Source organism: Plecotus auritus (assembly GCF_963455305.1).
Source record: "Plecotus auritus genome assembly, chromosome: 2".
Taxonomy (NCBI): domain Eukaryota; kingdom Metazoa; phylum Chordata; class Mammalia; order Chiroptera; family Vespertilionidae; genus Plecotus; species Plecotus auritus.
Genome location: NC_137771.1, coordinates 55,483,777 through 55,499,742, shown reverse-complemented (window position 1 = coordinate 55,499,742; position 15,966 = coordinate 55,483,777). Strand labels below are relative to the sequence as shown.

At 38.2% G+C, this 15,966-nt stretch overlaps 1 protein-coding gene across 3 annotated transcripts in view; it reads right to left on the bottom strand.

Annotated features, from left to right (window-relative positions):
- Positions 1 to 15,966, bottom strand: part of TNNI3K (TNNI3 interacting kinase) — a 314,607-nt gene that overhangs the window by 285,057 nt on the left and 13,584 nt on the right. For all 3 annotated transcript variants that reach the window (XR_013959750.1, XM_080652368.1, XM_080652369.1), the window contains exons 3-4: positions 12,060 to 12,145; positions 10,913 to 11,010 (exon numbers count right to left, since the gene is read on the bottom strand). Coding sequence is in view for 2 of the 3 variants with exons in the window: in XM_080652368.1 (XP_080508494.1) it covers positions 10,913 to 11,010; positions 12,060 to 12,145 (184 nt within the window). In the remaining variant the exon portion in view is untranslated. The remainder of the gene's footprint in view (positions 1 to 10,912; positions 11,011 to 12,059; positions 12,146 to 15,966) is intronic.

Below are 15,966 nucleotides of genomic sequence, written 5' to 3'. Positions count from 1 at the left end.
GCTTCCAACTGACCTTTGAATATACTTGTCCTCTCATTCAATAATACAGTGATGATTTAACAGGGAGGGGCTAAATCAGAATCTCAGGGAGTTTGGCAGAATGCAAACACATGCTGCTTGAAAAGCAAATGGAATACTATAATTTCTTTAATTTGTTTTCCCTTCTAGTTTCTTTATTTTAAAATTTTATTTATTTTATTTATCCAAAGAGGTGAGACCAAAAAGACTGAAAAACACTGTTGTAAATAATTTTCTGTGACTCTGCCACTCCTAGAGATAATGACTAATCCAATGGGGTGGTGAGGGCCTGGGAGGTTGGGGGGAGGACAGGAGCAGGCTGGAAGAGGTTAATGGGGGGAAAAGGAGGACCTATGTAATACTTTCAAAACAATAAAGATTTTAAAAATGATAATGACCAATCTTTTGCCTTTTGGAAGAGAAATCAATATTCATAGCCGCCGTTTCCCTAACTCCATTTATTGTTAATCCATTTTATGCTTTCTTTCTTTTTTTAAACTATACTTTAGAATGCTAAGCATTTAGATTTAATCTCTGACTTCAGTAGTGTTCATAATTTCTATGAGAGATTCCAAACAGGGGAACAGATGTATACTGCCCTGCATAGTAAATATAATTTCTGATTCTCTGAAATTTTGGGCAACACTGGGCTTACATTCCTACATGGCAATGATTAGCTGGACCTGAATACTGACTGCTCTCTTTACATGGGGTATAAATTACATAACTTGCATAGTCTCCACCACTTCCTGCATCTCAAAAATATTGAGTCTAAGCGTTAATTCCTACTTAACTTTGACATATCTAACATGTGCATTCATTTACATTACCTGCATCATTCCTGAAGGCATGGAAGACTGTGACCCCTAACGTAGAAAAAGATGTAGAAAAGTAACCAGGTAATAAAGTCTAGACTCATCCACAGTATTCTAAGGCAAGTACAGGGTGCAAAGAGAATACAATGGAGGAGCACCTAACCGAGACTTGGGTCAGGGAAGGTTCCTCAGGAAACAGTGGTGTCTAATATAAGAATTGAAGAATAAGTTAACATCTGTAGTTATCATCCTATTAACTGTTTATTGAGACCATGTTAATTTAGAAAGATATTATGAAATATGTAGTTATTAAAAAGAAATGGGAGCATAAAGAAATCCATCTTAACGATGTTCTAATTTGTGGGTATAAATGTTCTCTAGTTCCTTAAAGTGAGGATTAAGTATTAAATGATATTTATTTATTTTTTAAAATATATTTTTATTGATTTCAGAGAGGGAGGGAGAGGGAGAGAGAAATGGAAACGTCAATGATGAGAGAGAATCATTGATCGGGTGCCTCCTGCATGCCCCCTACTGCAGACCGCCCCCTACTGCAGACCGAGCCCACGACTCGGGCACATGCCCTTGACCAGAATCGAACCTGGGACCCTTCAGTCCGCAGGCCAACGCCATATCCACTGAGCCAAACCAGCTAGGGGTATTAAATGGTATTTAAAAGTTGCAATCAACTGGAAGATTTAGTTAAGTATGCAAAAAGTGAGATTCCTTTTTTTATTCTTCAGAATTTTGTTTTTTTTCTTGAGAACTTATTATTATCTTAACAAATTCCCACTTGTGGGAAATGCAATCTTTAATCAAGAAACTATCTGTTCAAATAGAAAGGCAACTTGAATCTTAAAAATATCAATTTGCTTTATCTTCTAAATTAGTCGTTCTGGGTTGGGGATGCCCCCTCTGCCTCCCCCGACCAGGAGCAATGTCTGGAGATACTTTTGATGTTAACAGCTGGTATGGGAGAAATGGCTACTGGCTTTTAGACAAGAGAGGCCAGGCAGAAATGCAGATAAGCATCTTGCAATCTCAGGAAAGCCCCCCACAACAAGAAATTATTCAATCCAAAATGCCAGTCATGTCAAGACAGAGAAATCTTGATCTAAGGACGGAGGATTCAGAAACTATGAAACATGTGCTTTGGGTCCTGGATTTTAGGATAGTTGAAATAAAAATCTCAACTTTGCAATCAAATACATGTATTAAGAAAGAAAAAAAAAAAAAAAAAAAAAAAATATATATATATATATATATATATATATATATATATATATATATATATATCAGGAAAACAGATACAACAGTTTCCAGGCTATGAATCACCATGAATAAAAAACAGTTTTCTGATAGACATGGTTATATAGGATCTAGGTCTATGAGTCAGACAGACATGGGTTTGGATTAAAAATTTCCCCCTTCTGCTCAGCCAGCATGGCTCAGTGGCTGATTGTTGATCTATGAACCAGGAGGTCATGGTTCCATTCCAGGTTGGGGTACATACCTGAGTTGGGGAAATGGTCCCCAGTTTGGGTCATACAGGAAGTAGCCAGTCAATGATTCTCTCTCATCATTGATATTTCTATCTCTCTCTCCCTCTCCCTTACTCTCTGAAATCAATAAAAACATTTTTTTTTTAAATTTCCCCCTTCCATGTCTTTTCCCTTTGTGATAACATAGAAAATACTTCTGAAAAATGGGAATGAGATCTTGCTAGGTATCTGTAGGGTGGAATCAATGATGATTCAACATTTGCTTTTATCATATGAAATGTTTAAAAAAAAGTTAACTAATCAAAATGCTACTTTTTATTCACTAAATAATTTTATTAAGTAGTTTGTGTATTAAAATAGAAGTATGTGTGAGGTCAAATGAGATGGTCTAATAAGTTTTTGTTCATTAACAGTCTTACTTAAGATCCTTGAAACTATAAATCTCATTTTTCTCCACAAAGTCTTATGTTTCATTTTAAGAGTACTGTACAATTTAGATACCTTCTAAAGAAACAGGCTCTAGCCCACCCATCATGGCTCACTAGTTGAGCATTGACCTATGAACCAGAAGGTCACGGTTCGATTCCAGGTCAGGGCACATGTCCGGGTTGCAGGCTCAATCCCCAGTAGGGGGTATGCAGGAGGCAGCCAATCAATGATTCTCTTTCATCATTGATGTTTCTCTTTCTCCCTCTCCCTTCCTCTCTGAAAGTAATAAAAAATATATTAAAAATAATAATAAATAAATAAATAAATAAATAAATAAATAAATAAATAAGTATGCCCCAAAGTAGGTTGCAAATATGACAGAAATCACGCAAAAAAAGTTTATTAGGGTGCAAAAAATATAAATTTGACTTAACTTTATATAAAAAGGTAATAAAATTTTATCAATATTCGACATGAAAATTTGTACTGGTGGTCTTAGTTCATATGTCAGTTATTCATATATAAAATAAATAAATATTTAGAATTCCAAATGAAAAGAGACGCTCACTCTTTTTTCAGCATTTAGTACAAGAGGATGCATTATGTAAGCCAAAATTAAGTGGGTTTATAAATATTACCATCTACTTTTAACTGAGTCGACCCTTAAAATGGCAGATTATTATTATTTTTAATGTATGCCTGTTTATTTATTTATTTTAAATCCTCACCTGAGGACGTGCTTACAGAGGAGAAGGAGGAGAGAGGAAAGAGAGAGAACTAGAGAAACATTGATCAGTTGCCTTCCATATGTGTCCTGACTGGGAATCGAACTGGCAACCATTTGGTGCACAGGATGATGCTCAACCACCTGAGCCACTCCAGCTGGGCAAATGCAGACTATTCTTAAAATATTCCTATGAAGAAATCACAGACCAAATATATATTATGAATGTAGGAAGAAGAATAGGAAAATGCCTACCAAAAACAAACGAACAAAAACTCAAAGCCCATTAAAGGAAGATGACATGATAAACATTTCTTGCAACGTATAATGCCTAACATGAAATACAAATTAATAGATATGTAAAGAAACAAAAAATGTGGTATATACTTAAGATAAAAAGTATTTAATAAAAACAAACACTGAGGCAATCCAGATGTTAGAAAAAACAAGACATTTAAAGCAGCCATTAATGCTAGGTTCAAAAATTTTAAAGTAAAATCTGAAAAAATAAAGAAAAATATGAGTCATCATTGCAGACAAATTACAATGATATTTTAACACTAAATAAAAATACTAGAACTGGAAAGTATAACATCTGAAATGAATAATTCTTAGTAGTTAGCATCCAGTGGAAGGTTGCAGAGAAATTGTTTCTGAACTTGAATTCAAATAAATAGAAATAATCAAATTTTGAGAACAGAAAGAATGTAGAAGAAAATAAACAGACACATGGTAACCTGTGGAAGATTATCAAATAGTCAAATATACACATTTTAAAAAATAATGGTAAAAATTTCAGAATTTGATAAAAACGTAAACTTACAGACTTAAGAAGCTCAATGAACTTCAAAATGAATTGTACAAAGAAAATCATATATAGGATTATTATAACCATTCTGCGGAAATCCAAGGATATTTTCTCTTCTCTTATTTTCTTTAAAAGACATGAGTGTTTAACACAAAAATTCTAAGAATATATTGGAGTTGATAACATGTATAGTTATAATGTACCTGGCCACACTAGCATAAAGAATGGAAATAAAGTGGAAGATGTTTGTATTTAAAGTGAAGTAGGCCAGTATTAACAGAGAGTGCCTATGATATATTGAGATACAAACTGTAATCATAAGAGCACCAGTTAAAAATGCATATGACTTCATTTGTAAAAATGCATAAATACATAGTCATCCGTTTATAATGCATAAAACTTTTGCTCTTTAAATGACACTGTTAAGACAGTGGTTGGCAAACTCATTAGTCAACAGAGCGGCAAACCGTGACTCACGAGCCACATGTGGTTTGCCGACCACTGTGTTAAGAAAATGAAAAGGCAAACCATAGAGTGGGGAAAACTTTGCATAATGTACACCTAACAAAGGATCAACATCCCAGAAATATAAAGGTCGCCTACAATTCAAAAAAGCAACAAATCAAAATTTAAAATGGAAAAAAAATATTTGAATATACAATATACCTAAAAAACTTGGTGATAAATAAGCACATGAAAATGCACTCAACCACATTAGTCATTAGGGTAATGCAAATTAATCATAATGAGATCCTAAGATGCATCAAATGAAATAAAAATAAAAAATATTGACCATACAAAGTATTGACAAAGATGTGGAACTAGAATTCTCATACATAGCTGATGGAAATGGAAAATGATAAAGCCACTTTGATAGAAAGTTTGCCATGTTCTTATAAAATTAAACATGCACTTATGATATGACCCACCATTTCCACTCCTAGGTACTGCCCAATAGAAATAAAAACATTTGTTCAAATGAAGATTTGCAAATGAATGCTAATAGCAGCATTATTCATAATACTGGAAGTCTGGTAATAACTCCAATATCTATCAACAGGTGAATGATTAAACAAATTATGGAATATCCATATAGGAAACTGCAACTTTGCAATAAAAGAAATAAATTACTGAATGCACAACATCATTAGAATAAGTGGGAGAAACCATATACATATATAAATCCCTATACAAATAGACTGAACACAGGAACAACCAAACAACTGGTCGCATTGACGTGCGCTGACCACCAGGGGGCGTGTGCGGAACATGGCAGGCGTTGGTAAGCAGGCAGCAGATAGTGGAATAGGGCGGGCATTGGCCGAGGTGGGATGGTGGAACAGGTGAGCAGGGGCACCAGACCAAGGTGTGGCGCCGGTCACTGTCATCAGGGTGAGCCTCTGGTGGTTACTGAAAATTCTTTGCTCCTGCACACCACAGTCCTGCCCGCTCGCATCCACTGCTGCCGCTGGAGCTGACACTCACACCCACTGCCGGTGCCCGGTGCTGGTCCTGATCACTCGGCGCCGTCAGCGGGTGCGAGCGGTGGCTGCCAACCCCGATTGCCCCTGAGGGCTTCTCCACCTCACCCTGCTCCTGAGGGCAATCAGGGCAGCAGCCAATGCTCACATCTGCTGCTGGCACTGGCCACAATTGCTCTGCACTGTGAGCTGGTACAAATGGGTGTGAGAGGGACTGGCGCCATCAGCACATGAGAGCAGCATTGGCAGGAGCAGGGCTGCCGGCAGTCAGGGGACTAGCGGTCACGGCAGGAGGGGCTGGGCGGGGGTGCGAAAAATGGGCTGAGACCTGCCCTGTGCCCACTGCAGCCTCAAGGCCCACAGTTCCTTTCAAGGTGCATGAATTTGTGCACTGGGCCCCTAGTCTACACTAATCAAAGAGAAAGATGCAAATTGACCGTACCTTTGCAACGCCCACCAGCCAATCAGTAGTGCATATGCAAATTAACCCAACAAATATGGCGGGTTCATTTGCATATGCAGGCACCGAGCAGCCGGGTGTGGGGTGTTCCACACTGTCCCAGCTGCTCTGGGCCTCTAGGTAGCGTAGGAAGGCAGAAAGGCAGCTCTGGGCCCAGAGTGAAGGTGGAAAGGTGGCTCCGGCCACAGCGAAGGCAGTGCCAGCTGCCAGGGGAAGGAAGGCCCATTCTTGCATGAATCTTCATGCATCAGGCCTCTAGTCTATGTAATAAAAGCCTAAGCAACCTTACAGAATGACCAGAATCGCTATGATGTGCACTGAACACCAGGGGGCAGACACTCAATGCAGGAGCTACCCCCTGGTGGTCAGTGCACTCCCACAGGGGGAGCGCCACTCAGCCAGAAGCTGGGCTCACGGCTGGTGAGTGCAACAGCAGTGGCAGGAGCCTCTCCCGCCTCCGCGGAAGTGCTAAGGAACAGTGAGCTGAGCAGTAAGGAGCAGCAAGCAGGTGGGCAGTAAGTAGCGAGAGGTCCCAGACTGCAAAAGGGCACAGCCCCCCCCACACACACACAGTGCATGAATTTCGTGCACCGGGCCTCTAGTCTAAATATATAAAACCCTAAGTGACCGGTTGACTGTTTGACCGGTCAACCATTTGACCAGTTACTATGATGTGCACTGACCACCAGGGGGCAGACACTCAATGCAGGAGCTGCCTTCTGGTGGTCAGTGCACTCCCAAAGTGGGAGCACTCCTCAGCAGACCAATGGGTGCCAGACGCCAGGCTCACGGCTGGTGAGCACAACAGCTGCGGTGGGAGCTTCTCCCACCTCTATAACAGCACTACCGAACAGATGTGGCAGGGATGAGATGAGCAGGAGTGGCGCTTTGCTTGGCCTGGGCTTGGGCTCCTTCCCGGCCGCCTGCCGCTTCATGCACTACTACATCCCTCAGGGGATGTCAGACTGCCGGTTTTGGCCCAATCCCAGATTGCGAGAGGGCGCAGGCCAGGCTGAGGGACTCCAATGGTGCACAAATTCATGCACCGGGCCTCTAGTATATAAAATAAAACATACTGATGGATTGCATTTATATAAAATTCCAGAAAGGGGAAATTACAGTGTTAAAAAACACATCCATGTTTCTGGAGACCGGGTGAGATGAAGGAGGAAACTGACTACAAAAGGTTATTAAGGAACCTTTGTGAATGATATCATGATTGTGATGCTGGTACATGACTATATTTTCAAAAGTATACTCAAAATTGTAAATTTTATTGTGAATACATTATACCTCAATAAATCTAAACTCTATTAAAAATTAAAAACAAAACAAAGTATAAGGGCTAACCATCCATATGATAAAATTTAAACAACTGCTCCATTCTTACTATTAATGATGCCCCCACTGATAAAAAAAACAACACCCAGTCCTGAGGTAGGCCCAATATGCCAGGGTGTGTAATTGAAAGAGCTGCTGATACATCAAATAAAAATATGTAAAACTTACATTATTCATTTTGTGAATGTTAAGAACAACATAAAGCTTAATTGCCATGTTTATGAAAATCTGAAGTAATACATAAAAATAACTATTTTGTATATATAAAAAATATTAAGATCAAGAAAAGCAAGAAGAAACAAGGTAATTCCTTCAGATTAAAGGAGAGTGCAGAGATAAGAAAACTAAAAATGCATAATTCTGGACTGAATCCTAAACTAGAAAAAAATAAAAAGCTATAAGTGACACCATTGGGACGATTGGCCACATTTGAATTTGGACTATAGGTTAGATAATAGCAGTGTTAAATTTTCTGATTTTTATAATTGTATTGTGATTATGTTGGTGAATTTCCTTTTTCTCAGGAAATAAAGATTAAAGTTTTAGTAATAATGAGGCAATGTTGCCTTCAATTTACTTTCAAAGTTTTCAAGAAAAAAATAATAATAATGAAGATGAGACAAACTATAAACATTTATTAAATCTGGATAATGAATAAATAGGAGTTTCTTGTACTAGTCTGGCAATTTAAAAATAAATTTAATAAAATAAACATTTATTAAAATATATGGGGGAAAGGAACTGGAACCCAAAATGAATTATATACATATTACAGTAGTTAAGGAAGAGATAATTAGAACTAAATTTAGTACAATAGAAGTGTGAATGGCTATTTTACATTGTTTCTGTATTTAATGGTAAATTAAATTTGTTTTTATCTTCATTAAGGAATAAGTAGAATAATCAATCATTCATCCTATCATGCCCTTTTAATAATTATTGACTACCTTATATCCTAAGATTCTAAATTTGTTTAAAATTTCTACAAAAAAAAAGTTTTAGTCCTTATATCCTTCTGTAAAATATAAGAAAACAGTAGAAACAGCAAAAGGAACTCTAAAAATTGAATTTTAGAATTGATAAACAGAGGTGGGAGAAATAAATATCCTATCTAATAAAAGAGTAATATGCCAAATGATCGTCACTCCTAGACACAAGATGGCTGCCCCCATGTGGTCAGAGCTGGCTGCCCCCCTGTGGACACAAGATGGCCACCACAAGATGGCCTGCAATGGAGGACAGTTGGTGAGACCCAGGCCTGTAAAGGGGGGCAGTTGGGTGCGACCAGGCCTGAGGGGAGGACAGTTAGGGGCGACCACACTGGCAGGGGAGGGTAGTTAGGGGTGACTAGGTGAGCAGGTGAGGGCAGTTAGGGGCAATCGGGCTGGCCCGGGAGCACTTAGGTGTCAATTAGGCTGGCAGGGGAGTAGTTAGAGGGTGATCAGGCTGGCAGGCAGGTGAGCGGTTGGGAGCCAGCAGTTCTGGATTGTGAGAGGGATGTCCAACTGCCCATTTAGGCCCAATCCCACCAGGATCGGGCATAAACAGGCAGTCAGACATTCCTCAAGGGGTCCCAGATTGGAGAGGGTGCAGGCTGGGCTGAGGGACACCACCTACCCCTGTGAATGAATTTCGTGCACCGGGCCTCTAGTAGTCTCATAAAGATTGTAGCTCTAACTCATTCAGAACCCATTTGTGTGGTTGTGTCAGGGTAAATCTTAGGAAAATTAACTAATATGGAAAAAATGTCCCAGACAGATTCAGAATTCATGGTTGCACATATTGCCACGACTATCCATCAGCATCTTCCTAGTCATCAGAGCTCTCCTATTTTCACCTCTTGCCATTTAGCAGGAAAACCAGCATCAGACACTTTTTCCTACACCCTGAACTCCCGCTCCATTCCAGTTTTGCAGAATGACTAGTAAGTATTAAAGACTATTTAGCACTTATCTGATGCTTTCTCCCAGAAGGAATCAGAAAAATTGACTAGGCATTGACAGGGATGAAAAGGGATGATCATTAGAGCACTTGCACTCTGACTCACAGGAGTATGTGAATCTGAATCATGGGGGATTATGGCTCTTTCCCCACAGTGGTAAACTCTCTAAGGCTGGGAAGGGGTAGAGTGAAAAATGATCTTGACATAAGCAAACAGCTGCCCCTCCCCCACCTACACATACAAAACTGATATAAAATCACATCACAGAGCACTGAAATTGACAAAGAACAAAATATGCAATATAACAAGGAGTGTCTGAAAGTATGACCCACTGTACTTGATTTTAATCATTATTCTACAGGGGTGGGCAAACTTTTTGACTCGAGGGCCACAATGGGTTCTTAAACTGAACTGGAGGGCCGGAACAAAAGCATGGATGGAGTGTTTGTGTGAATTAATATAAATTCAAAGTAAAAGAGCGGAGGGAAGAGCAAGAGAACCAGATAGAACAGCGGGATCCGGCCCAAGGGCCGTAGTTTGCCCATGGCTGTTAGCATCTCATCTACTAGAAAATCGAACTTTAACCTTTTCTATAAAATAAAACCTATATGCAACTCACTAGATTATTTTAATGGTTAAAGAAATAATGTATATAAAAGCTATTGTGATATTTAGCTCATAATAAATGCAGAGCAAGTAGAACCTTATAATTAAAGAATGAATAAGTTACATATATTTAACATATATTATATAAGTATGTATTTATGAAAATCTAAAAGATCTATCTCAACATTGAGTACCCCAGTTTTTCCATTCCATTTTTCCATTTATTTTGTGATCACATATTGTAATTAGGTTGGAACATGGGACTGATATAAGGAAATAAATAACTGGAGCAAAAATAGAGAATTACAAAAAGGAAACTAAAGGGAACACCAGAGATATTTTTTAATGAAGGAAAACATGCAGAAAAAGAATGCAACTTTAATGTGCTTCTTTCATGAATTTTTCAAATGCAACCTCATCCCCGTCTACACAGAGACAACTTGTTCTCCTGGTAAGGTGCTCTGGTGAGGGAACCAGACTGCTAGGTCTTTATTCCTGGCTTGCCACTGCCTAGCCATGTAACCTTGGAGACGATAGTATTCCCTCATGGAGGGATAATTAAATGAGTTAAATATAGAAAGCATTAAAAAGAGTATGTGTCTGGTATTTAGATGAAACCTACTCAATAAAGAGCAAGAAGCCCATCCAGTATTGTAATATTCTGGTCACTGTTAATGTTTTCCATCATTGCTAATTTGGAAAAAAAAAAAAAAAAAAAAAAAGGAGCCTAAAGATACATACACTCTTGGTTCTCATACAATACTTATTGGAACAAAAATGCTGTACCTTGTAAACTGCCAAATGCAAGGCTGTAAATCCATTTCTTGTCAGTCGAGATGGGCGGAGCCCTTTTAACATAAGGGTTCTAATATGAGACTTGTTGCCTTAAAGAGAAAAGTTTAAAAAGGTTAAATTGTTGAGGGGGTAGACAAAGTGATTTTAAAGTTAATGATAAACGTCACACTGATGTATGACAGTGTCAGATTGCCGTTCTGCAGGCCATTTTTAAAGTTTTCTATTAATAGACAGCCTTACTTAGTAGTGAACATTTCTATAACACTTATAAAACTTTGTATCAATGCTGTGCATTTTAATGCATTTGTGTTACTTTTTTTATTTAGTGCTCTCATCTTCAGATGGTTTTAAAACATAAAAACATGAAAAAATCATCTTAATAAACTATTAGGGGAAAAGCTTAGATAAAAATCTAGTTGTATAGGAATCTTCAGAGCATCATTAGCAGTCAAGCTTATTTGGATCAGAGCAGTCTAATCAAACGGTTTGACAGAAATGGTTAAGAGATCTGATGAAAGTCAACACTTATACATCAGTGTTCTATTTAAAAAGCTGAGTTCAATGAATGCTAGTTTGAATTAAGAAAAATAAATATTAACTATTAATTCATTAATTAAGTAAATGTATTGAGTACCTACTATATGCCAGTTACCATCCTAGGTGTTAGGGATACATGCATTAGTGAACAAAACAAAACTTAAGCCAAATTAACTCTTAATCTTCCCTTTGATCAGTCTTCACTTTGAGATTTTATCCTTGGCATTTATTACCTTCCACATATCTTACTGCAGATTGTGAAGCAATTGCTTGATAATGTTTTGAGTACTTCTGAATTTAACCTAATATCTCACTAGCATGCCCAATTCTGCAAAATGCTCTTTGGATTTCCAAGCAAGCTAGCTGATTGACTTGGTTAAGGGTAAAAGCACAATGAAACAAACTCAGAGCTAAATCAATTGGAATATCTGCCTGGTATTTACTGCTTCAACTGAAGGTTTTCAGAGTTGCAGGGGCAAAACAAAAGAGAAAATTGAGTATAAATAAAATTCTCTTGTAGATGGTTAAGCAGCTCAAATCACTGACCATATACTAGTATATGTACAACTAGTTTATAAAATATTGAGCTTCAAGCACTCACCTCCACAAATGCAACATAAATGAAGCAGAGACAGTCCATTTTCTGTGCGGTAATTTAAATTAACTTTACTGAAGGCATCATCAGAGCTGAAAAAAAAATTTTACGGATGATAAATTTCATGTTTTAAGTTTATTATTTTTTATTTGAAAAATTATATAAGGGAATCATCCTATCTAATAGAGAATATGCTAATTGACCATCACTCCCTCACAAAGATGGCGGTGACCACAGCCAATAAGGAGGGAATATGCTAATTGACTGCCATGCCCTCAAAAATGGTGGCGCCCAGTCCCTTCAGCCCCGCCGGGGTGGCAGGCGTGCGGCACAGCCGGGCCCAGCCCCAGGCAGGTCCGGACGCTCTGTGCACCTGCCTCTGGAGTCCTCCAGTCCCCTCAGCCCCCCAGCCACCCAGGGCCAGTACGAGGCACAGGCAAGCCTCAGATGGCAGCTGCCCAGCCACCCAGGGCCACCTGAGGCTCAGGTAACCAGGGCCAGCTGAAGCTTGCGCTGCCAGCAGTGGCAGCAGCAGAGGTGTGATGGGGCATCACCTTCCCCTGATTGCCAGGTCACCTCTCACCCCTGAGGGCTCCCGGACTGTGAGAAGGGGGCAGGCCGGGCTGAGGGACCCCTCCCTCCAGTGCATGAATTTTCATGCACTGGGCCTCTAGTGTTACTATAAATTCAGAAGTATATCTTTTCTAGGATTCTTTTGTACCTATAAAATGTATTTTGAATATATCTCTGTATAAAGAATTGTAAAATCAAGATAAAGTAATATTGAAAGGTTGAGAGACCACGTTAAAGATTCATGCGCACAGTCTGTTCTGTGTAAAATTTGAATGGTTCAGGGCATCTTGATGAATTAAAATTTATGTATATAGAGAAAGTATAGACATTTGAAAATAAAATATTTCCTTCACACTCAACATTTCACACCATAGTTATGGAAAATTTCAAGAAATCCACTCCAAAAAGAAAAGAAAAAAGTCAGCATCTGATAAGAGACTGGGAAAAGAATACACTCCCAATGTATTACAAATTCTGCCTGAAGCAAAGTTGCCTTGTACTCTGACTGGGTCAGGTTTCACAGATAAAGAAGGTCTAAACTCTGATAGTGTACAGGCTCAGATGAAAGGAGTAGTGTTAGTGATTTAATTAAGGCAAGCCTTGCCTTGTTTGAACAAAGACTATTGCCCCACAATGGCCCTGGAGATCTATAGGTAGCCTTTGAAAAAAAAAATGTAAAGCTAAAATTATTGATGTCCTGAGGTCCTTGGTACTCCCAGGATGGTTTTCCGTAGAAATGACGGGATCATATTTTTGGCCTCCCAGGTCAATTTCAAGGTGCCTCCTGCCTATTTAAATCTCTCGAAGCTTCAGTGAGATAGCATAATCTTTGGTGAGTGAGCCTTCCAAGTCATTTGTAAAGTACTTACACGTAAAAGATACTGTAAATTCAGAATGTTATCATCAATGCATCCAGTTAAGAACTTCAAAATCCATTGGAATTTTGAAATAGAAAAAGAAAAGGTATTATTCTCCAGGGTGCTGCTAAAAAGAGAGAGTCTCTAAATCTGGGTACATTGGAGGATCTCAGTGAAACGCTTTGTAAGCAATGGCAAGTCCGGTGGTTGTTTTCATAGATGTGGGGATATTCCAGAACTTTTCCACCCTCCAAACTTTCTGCGTTTCCATGTTCAACTTCCCAGCAGCACAGTCCACAGACATGCTGTTGACAAATATACCTCATACCTCGACTTGCTTTAGAATGCCATTTATAGAAGTAAAATGAACTCCAATGAGTCATTTTTACTAATGTTGATAATATAATATAGCAAGGAGCCCAGGATTTCATGAAATATAGTTAACTGAACTCACTTCTATCTGCACTTTCCCCCAGCTCAATGAACATTGGTAGGGGGAGGGGAGAATGACTTCTGATGAAAATACCACTATTTTAAATGTCTATCTAAAATGAGCCTAATTATAAACAATATAGCTATTTTATATGTGCAGTACCTTTACAAAATAATATGTGCAGTACACATTATAAAATGTGTGGCCTTTTCCTGAGCCTGACCTTTAAACTCTCAAAGCCAATTGCATTGGAGATGTCTTGGAGAAATTAAACTAATAGGTAGTACAGAACAAAGTGCTCTCAGCAACCCATGCTTGGAAATGCATCCACAAAGGCCTTTTTCGTGAACGTGATTTCAAATAGTAAAGGTTTTCTGAAAAGCTGAACTCTGCTTTTAAAGCCGGGTGGATTGATTTTTTTTCTCTTAAAGTTTGTAGGACATCAGTGTCCTTAAATAAAAAGGGGAAATAACCTGTGACCAGTAGTTGATGAGGCTGATTGGCAATAATTGAGCCTGAAGCTTCAAGAGATTTATTTAAATAGGCAGGAGGCACCTTGAAATTGACCTGTGAGGCCAAGGATATGATCACATCATTTCTACTGAAAACCATCCTGGGAGTACCAAGTACCTCAAAAGGTCAATAATTTTAGCTTTACTTTTTTTTTTTTTTTTTTTTTCAAAGGCTACCTGTAGCTCTCCAGGGCCCTTCTGGGACCATAGTCTTTGTTCAAGCAAGGCAAGGCTTTCCTTAATTAAATCACTAACACTACTCCTCTCACCTGAGCCTAAGCTTGCTTTCGCTTTTCTTCCTTGGTCTTTCCATTATCCAGCAAATGAAACACACAGTAAAATCACAAAACAGAAAAAAAAGTATTGCGGTGGAGGGAAGACAGGGAAGCATCTGTTAAATAAAGAACTATATAAACTTCAGGGGAAAAGAAAAACAGGGAAGGAAGCACTTTCTTTTGAGCTAACTATACTGAACTTAATACTAAAAGAAGAAAAAGCTTGGGGGCTCCTATGTAGCAATAAATCCTTAAGAAAATTAGTTTTTCAATGTGTGCCTCCAATATATATTATATAACAATATCTGCCGTGTTTTAATGTTTTAAAAGTAGAAAAAGTCATTTCGTTAGTGTAGGTAATTCTTAAAGCTTGGTCCTTATGTTTACACCAGGATTAAAATAATACCCTGTTTCTGCCTTTTAAGTCGTTTTTCTTTTCTTTCTCCAATTTGGGCAAGCTATTTAACCTCTTCAAGCCTCAATTTCTTCAGTTATAAAATTATTAAAGTAACACATAAGACATTGTGTTGTGAAGAATAAATGTGGTTAAGTGCTTACTACAGCAGCTGGCGCAGTATATGTTACCCACAAATAGTTATTTTATTGTTATTACTATTGTTATCAAGTCCACTGTAAATATTTGGCTTTTCTTTTGTAATCTGACTCTTCCATGAATTTTAGCAAAATTTTCAAACCAAGTTTGATTGTCAACCTCTCACATTTGATGACCTGTAAAGTTTTCTGATTCTCACAATTAATTATATAGATACAGTGTAAGTATTTTATGCTCACAGTAACTCTGTCAGATTTTCAGAAGATGTATGACCTTTTCTTCCCTGTTTTTTTAAAAATGGCCACCAGGTTGTGACAGTAACACTTATCAGTGATTCAGAGCAACTGCTAGAATCACAGTTTTGTAACACAAGTCCAGCCACATCATAAAATAGGGAAACTACCGGTGTCCAAAAAATTTATACACATTTTGAATGAGTATAAAGCCAGTGTTTATTAACATACAGTTAATTTTCAAAATTTAAAAGAATCTACAGAAATGAATAATTTTTTTTGGTCAATGCCTATTTTCAAACTGATGACCCGTTCTGGTCCAGGCACTGCTGATAACATGAAGCAATGGAATCGCAAACATCAAGAATCATTTTGTTTGGTATTTGTGTGCCCTCAATTCGTCTACTGTTGCCAATTCTGTGTTGTAAATTTTAGCTTTTATGTATCCCCATAAAAAAGTCTAGTGGCATTTTGAAT